This window comes from Falco punctatus, assembly GCF_963210335.1.
Source record: "Falco punctatus genome assembly, chromosome: 3".
NCBI lineage: Eukaryota > Metazoa > Chordata > Aves > Falconiformes > Falconidae > Falco > Falco punctatus.
In genome coordinates this window covers 82,382,791-82,390,362 of record NC_137582.1, presented here as the reverse complement: position 1 = coordinate 82,390,362, position 7,572 = coordinate 82,382,791, and the positions used below count along the sequence as shown (strand labels likewise).

General features: G+C 39.4%; 1 protein-coding gene across 4 annotated transcripts in view; it reads right to left on the bottom strand.

Moving 5' to 3' along the window:
• Positions 1-1,398: 1,398 nt before the first annotated feature.
• The window catches only part of ADCY2 (adenylate cyclase 2), a 229,328-nt gene continuing 223,154 nt past the window's right edge, over positions 1,399-7,572 (bottom strand). For all 4 annotated transcript variants that reach the window (XM_080381755.1, XM_080381756.1, XM_080381757.1 and 1 more), the window contains one exon: positions 1,399-6,782. In XM_080381755.1, coding sequence (XP_080237881.1) covers positions 6,630-6,782 — 153 coding nt within the window. In that variant the 3' untranslated portion in view covers positions 1,399-6,629. The remainder of the gene's footprint in view (positions 6,783-7,572) is intronic.

Sequence of the window (7,572 nt, the reverse complement as noted above, 5' to 3'; positions counted from 1 at the left end):
GACAGTATTCTACTGTTAAGTGTATGTTCCTGTTATGCAGTAGCATGGGAGGTCAGTTTATTTTCTTACCAACTTCAATAAAAACATGTGAACAGTTGTGAGAGGGCAATTGATAAATTTTAATTTATATGATCAAAACTATGCATTCAAATACAGCTAAGCTCAGAGACCAAAGTGTTGAAAGTTGCTTTGAATTCAGTTCTTAAGGAGGAAAAGTTCAATTGCCTGCCTTCTTAGGGAGCAGTAATATCCCCCTCAGGTTCCACCACTCAAGTTCCTGAATTGCAAATATGTTGATATGTACTTTTATAGCCATAAAGGTGTCTCAAAGGCAGAGTCACTGTTCTGAAATGTGAAACTGGCTTATGGAATAACTTTGCAAGCAAATTCCTAAAAGGAATTTGTGAAGCAAATGGTAATGGGGGTGGGAGGAAGACATGACAGAGATGACCACAGGGGGATGGAGATGGGACAGACACAAGAGGCCAGATGACATTACTGGACAGGTCACTGATACGCAGAAAAAACACAGGAGCATTTTCTTACTCCAAGCTGATGTACTTGTTTCAAACTCATGTCACTTAGAGCTGAGATGGCTAGCCTGCTGTCAAATTAAGGCTTAGCAATTCATCTTCTGTCCTTGCTGTTTGACCTCAACATGCATCAGATTGCTGTTTGTTCCTGACCCTCAGCTGAGCCACGAAGGAGAGACAGTCTTTGCCACAATTGTTCCATCTGATGGCTCTTGAAAAAAAGGCTGAAACAAAAATGGCTCAAAAACTCTGTCCCCTTTCCACTACTGTAGCTTTGGTCCAAGCCAGTTACTTCACACAAGCACTTGTTTCTTCTGGATCCTAATTAGTGACAAACTGCCTGTCTCAAACAGGAAAGCTCTTCAGAAGTTTTCTGAAGGAGATGGGGACAACTATACATCACCTGCAAAAGTCAGCACACGTTTTGCAGTCTTCAGGGGTTTATTGTTCATAAGCTGCTCAGAAAATTTTTTAACTTTTCTTGAATATATCTGCTGTTTTGAGTAATTACCTACACAGTTACTGTGACTGAGCCTCAGTCTGCAGATTGCAAACATTTCCTGGTTGGCTTGTAACTACAATTTCAACTGCTTGACCAGAGAATCAGGCTTTTCAGATTATTGTGATTATTTTTATTCTAATAATTTTAAAACAATTATAAAATGATAACTGGTTGACTCATATAATTTGCAATTATTATTTGTATGCTGAAGTGGTGAGTTGACCCTGGCTGGACACCAAATGTCCACCAGGTCCCTTCCTCAACTGGACCAGGGACAAAAAATATAATGAAAGGCTTGTGGGCTGAGGTAAAGACAGGGAGAGATCACTTGCCAATTATTGTCATGGGCAAAACAGACTTGACTTCGGGAAATTAATTTATTACCAATCAAATCAGAGTAGGAATATGAGAAATAAATCCAAATCTTACACCTTCCCCTCACTCCTCCCTTCTTCCTGGGCTTAATTTCACTCCCAATTTCTCTACCTCCTCCCCTCCAGCAGCACAAGGGGACAGGGAATGGGGCTGTGGTCAGTTCATCACACGCTGTCTCTGCCACTCCTTCCCACTTAGGGGGAGGCTCCTCACACTCTGCCCGGCTCCAGCGGTGGGTCCCTCCCATGGGGTGCCGTCCTTCAGGAACAGCCTGCTCCAGCGTGGATACCCCCAGAGTCACAAGTCCTGCCAGCAAACCTGCTCCAGCCTCTCTCCACAGGGCCACAGGTCCTGCCATGAGCCTGCTCCAACGCGTCCTTCCCGTGGAGTTGCAGCCTCCTTTGGGCACCCACCTGCTTTGGTGTGGGGCCCTCCATGGGCTGCAGGTGGGTATCTGCTCCACCATGGACCTCCATGGGCTGCAGGGGCATAACCTGCCTCAGCATGGGCTTCACCACGGGCTGCAGGGGAACCTCTGCTCCGGTGCCTGGAGCACCTCTTGCCTCTGTTTCTTCACTGACCTTGGTGTCTGCAGGGTTGTTGCTCTCATGTAGTTTTGCTCCTCTCTCTGGCTGCAGTTGCTGTTGTGCAGGTTTTTTCCCCTCTTCTTAAATACATTTTCCCAGAGGCACTACCACCGTTGCTGATGTGCTCAGCCTTGGCCAGTGATGGGTTCATCTTGGAGCTTGCCAGCACTGTCTCCATTGGACATGGAAGAAGTTTCTAGCAGCTTCGCACACAAGCCACCTCTGTAGCCACCCTGCTGCCCAAACCTTGCCACGCAAACCAAATACAGCTGGCTGATATCTGCTAAACGGATACTCCAATCCAGACAAATATACTGTTCAATAACCTTCTTGGTAAGTAGAGTAATACAAAATTCCATACATGAGATGACATTACTTTCATAACAATTGCTATTTGTAAGACTGTTTTGTAATGCAAACATGAAGATTTCTAGTCCAGGAATGTCAAGCTTTCAAAATACTTCACGTGCAATTTTTTCCTGTCAAAACTGAGATTTTCATGAAGAGCATCTCAATGGCTAAAGATACATTTGAAAAACGCTCCATCAAAAAATTTCAAACAAGTCTTGGCAGAATCTTTGTTTTGAACAGTGGCACCTTACAACATAAAGGGGTTCATACCTTCATAGTTGCAAACACAACTGAAATGTCCTTATCTTGCATTTTGACACATTAAAAGCTACACTGACCGGAATAACTCCTGCCTCTAATTTTGAAGATGTTTAAAATCAATATGTAGTAAACTTCAGATACAGTTGATTTATACACCACTTTTGACGAATCCACACAAATATGAAGTACTTCAAGGAACAGAAATACTCTCCTAATTACATGTTTTTTCTAAGGCACATATTCTACATTTGCTTCCCCCTCAGAGTCACTCCACTATTGTTGAAAAGAAAGGAAAAATAAAAAGCCCTAGTTTTAAAATTGTTTGGGGTCCACCTGTAAAAAGTGTTGAAGTGTAGTATCTAGTTCAGGTGAAGGAGAATCAGCTACCTGAAAATGAAAAATTAAAATATCTTCATATAGAAGTACAACAAAAAGGAAAACTACATATCAAAGGACAAGGTAACCATTGCCTTTAACAGTAAATCTGCTGCTTTATAAAGATCCTGAAAACACAGCTAATTGTTTGTTCCGATCTGAAGTTCTGAAAACAGAGGATAGACTTTCAACAGCTTTACCTTCAGATGCGCACAGCTGTCACTTTAGAAATAAGCAGATTGAACTACCTGTGCCTCAGTGGAAAAATGGAAGGCCTGTAGATGTTTTATGAAATAGAGGAATCATAAAGGAATATAAAGAGAATGAAAAATGGTTTTCACACAGCATAAATAATATGCTAATGTCTCTCTTTAGAAACAGCAGCTAAATAGCATTAATTTACAGGTAATCCCAACTACTTTTGTAGTCAACAGAAGTTAACAGAACATGCAAGTCTAATCTTTCTTCCTGTCTTTTGGTAGCCTTCCATAAATCAGAGCAAAGCATTGACCTTGAAAAAGAAATCCAGCAGGCTCCCCAGGTGTTCCCGTTTGGATTTCATTTTCCCATATGACAGTGAATCATTCATACTGATCTTTTGGTTGCTGCCTCACAATGTGAAATACATTTGCATTTTACTTTTAGAAGTCACGCTCTTTGTGGTTCACTAGTGACCTATTAACTATGGCCCCAACGCAGAATTTGTAGAACTTGATGAGCCTTACTGTGATGTAGAACATATGGAATGTGAAATACTGGGGTTTATGATTATCTTTTCAAGTTACACACTAATACGTGAGCAGTGCTATATCCAGTTATTGAGGCAGATTAAATTGCTGCAGGAGAGGAAGAAAGAGGATACAAGAACTCTGGGTCAGTTTAAATCGGGAAAAATAAAATAGTATAAACATTAGATGTAAAATGCGTTGAAAGACAAAAAAGTATTTATTGGATACAAATAGCTTCTTTGCACTAGACAGATAATAATATTACTCAGCAACTGAAGGCTAGAGAGGATGATATGCACCTTTCTTCTGGGTGTCATACTGCATATATAATCAGCTTTTGCCTGCTTTCTTGTTCTTTAGCAGGACTTGGCTGCAAGAATATAAATGCAACACCAAAATGAGTGAAGATCACCAGTGAAACAGGAGTGCTCTGAACAAGGGCATTTTCAACATGCTCTTGGAGGGCATGTATATATCTGCCTTTATATTTCATTGGACCAGTCAACTCACAGCCATTCAGATGTTTTAACATTTCATGGCTTACAGAAATATAATATTGTTTAACTTTTATAAATATCATAGAAACAAAGCTATCAAGTTAGGTACAAGTTTTGCTACTGATTTGCAAGAATACAAATGAAAAGCAAAATCCCGAATTTACAGGTTATACCTGAAAGCTGCACATAGATATGACCATATAATATAATCAACTTTACATAGTTTTCATCCACAGTGAGAAATGATTGCCTTGACCTGTGATAATACCAGAATGATTTTAAGGGCCCAGAGTACATTTAAAGTCTAAGAAAGAGACTAATATTTTTTTAAATTGTTCTTAGGACAAATTTATAATAAGTGGAGAGGACAGATTTAGGAGAAGTCTGAAGCATAGCAAAGTGATAGCTTGTTTTAGGCAACGACTGGGACATTGTTCCTGCTGTCATATGAGCTATTTGGAAAGTCTTTCATTCCACTGCAAAATATTTATCTTAACATACTAATTAAAAGGAAGGAATCATAAATACAAGAAAATATTTTTAATGAGATTTTATTAGACTGAGTGCTTATCTTGAGAGTTACTGATCAAAAGTCTCCAGCTCTGGGTGAGACATCAAGTGTGTCAATGTTGGACACAACTGAAATAACTTGCATTTTGCTTTTGGACTCACTTAAAGGGATCAAAATTCAGATTGTCTATTTTACTGCAAATGTAGGCATTTTGGAATCTACTGCCATTCTAATTTGCTGCTGGGCAGATGGCTGCTGTGAGTAAACTGTGCCACACTCAGTGAGACTGTGGCCTGATGCCATTTATTTGTGACCCACAATGTTGAGAACTCCTTCTGAAAGGACACCGATGCAATACAAATGTAAATATATGTTTCATGAATGAGAAATCTGAATACTTTTTACATTTTAATAACATGCCAGAGCTAATAGTGCATAAGTTAACTTCTATATTCATATGGTATCAGTCAGAAAAAAACCTTGTAATTATATGCTACTTCGTAAATAGGATGATTTTATTAATTTTGGTCTTGCTAGTATCTTATGACTAAAAGAATATGTTAATTTGAAGTACTGATTATAACAAAGCAAAAATTAATCTTTACTATCTCTGCTTTAAAGGAGCATTGAGAGCACGATTACCTGCTTTTTCAGTCTTTCACCTGGCTTATCTATGAAACTGCAAGTGTGATACTTTTTAATTCAATGAGATTCAAATTAATCTCAAATATCCACAAAAACAGCATTTCTTGTGTCTTCTGCTCATACTTATGTCCTGATAAATTAGCTTATTTTAACTATCCCATGAAATCTGGCATTGTAAAGGTTAAGTGAAAGACATGCAAGGGCAAAAGAGGTTGTCAAGGTGCAAAACAAACAAAATGTTTCTTCCCTTGTACAGTTTCTTCTAGTTATTGTTCAAGCATTGCAGGCCAGTTGCAAAGTAGCAACACTGCTACTGTCTTCAGTATCCCCCACTTTGCTTGTGTTTATGATTTTGAGGTAAGTCTTCTGTATCATCTAGGGAGTAAATGACTGCAAAGTGCCTAGGATGTCACCCAAGACTGAAGACAATAGAGGTGATTCAGTTTCTGAAAGGCAATAGCCAAGTCTAGCAGATATTATTGACCAAGGTTATCGAGGTAGCTGGCTATAGCCTGCCTCAACATCTAACTGCTGAATAAAAAGCCACAGTGGCAGAAGCAGAGGACGCGCAGGTTTAGAGCAACAGAAGCCATGGAAGGAAGCAAAACTAAGAGACAGCAACAATAAGACAAAGTACATATAAACTTTTAATGAATTAACCTTACAAAAGACAATAGCTTCAAAACATTTGACACGTTTGTACAAAACTATTCCAGCATTGTTAGTTCTCTCTTCAGAAAGAATGCCAGCAAGCCACCCAACGTGTCCCTGGCTATGAGATGCAACTGGTGATCACATCCAAATCATGTGTGGACAGAGTAAACTTATTTACAAATACTGTATACTTTAATACCAGATTAGTAGATGCTATTGGGGAGCGACTGTATTTTCCAGAAAACACCATGCATCAGAAAATAGTATGCACCCCTAGCTTTATTGCCTTTTTTTCCCCACATTTGTCACTAACATATCTTTATAGTCCTTTCAGGATTAATCATCTTTTAATTCCTATTCCTTCTTTTCTTGTCTTTGAATAACAGTGCAAGTAGCAGTACAATCTTCCAGTCCTATAGAGTACATTGCAACTGTCCTTGAACTTAGGAATATCAAGGTGCAAAATGACGGCTCATGGGACTATTCTGCAGCCATATTAAAATAAGTGCCACATACCAGAAAATAGCACGCATGTTAAGGGCCAAAATGTAGTTAAAAAGTGCGTGATACTTTCCTGAAACTACGGTATCAATGACACGTACAAGCATCTTCAAGATGCCACGTTCCCTTGTGAAAGGGATCTTGTCATTTCAGTATGTACAAAGTATGTCTTCAGTTCTCCTTTTCCTTTCACATTTATTATTCCTCTGCAAGTGCTCATGTATCCCAGTGTCTGCAGGACGTTGTTTGTCTCCTCTGTAACCTGCAACAATACAGTAACACAACCAGCATTGATAACAGAGAAAAGCAGAATCTTCTTCCAGAGTGTGACTAGAACATTTGTTCTGAGCAACTACAAGGGGTTTGCTATAATGCCTAAAAGGCCTTTAAGGGTCTCTGTAGTGTGAAAAGTGAAGTTTGAACACCTGAGCTTTCCACTAGCCTGTTGCTGGATGACCATTCTAATCACATCAAGTATAAAATTTGATATAACCATTGTAAACAGAGGGCTAGCAGATATGCATATGGCACCAGGGACAACATCTTCCTCATATAGCATTTTTCTCAACCTCTCCTCAAATGGAGCTGTTTTCCATTTCAGTAGATCCAGGCTTCCCCATCTTTTTGCAAATACAAAGGCTGTGTGAATGGGGTCATTGTAAGACACCAGCATCATCTTTCAGAGCTGCTGTTGCAGGTTTCTCATATAACTGTCAGTGAACCAAACTTTAGGCATTTCTGCCATTTTAGATGAAAGCCCACTAAGACAGAGGTTGTTCAACAGCATCCATTGTCTCAGACTGTTTCTTTGTGAAGCAAGCAACTGTTTGTAGATGTCATTGCTTTGACATCCCTTCAGTTTTCAGTTTTGAACAACAGTTGGTAACTTTAATTTTCAATTACTTAGTTCTGAATAGTCTCAACCATAGATTTGGAGTGCTCTCAGTCACATGCTGGGATCCCAAAGTGCTAGGCAGTATACTAGGCAGACAGTTAAAATGTGATCCCCGACTATGGAACCAGTGAAAAGTTAATAAATTGAAGGTCTTTAC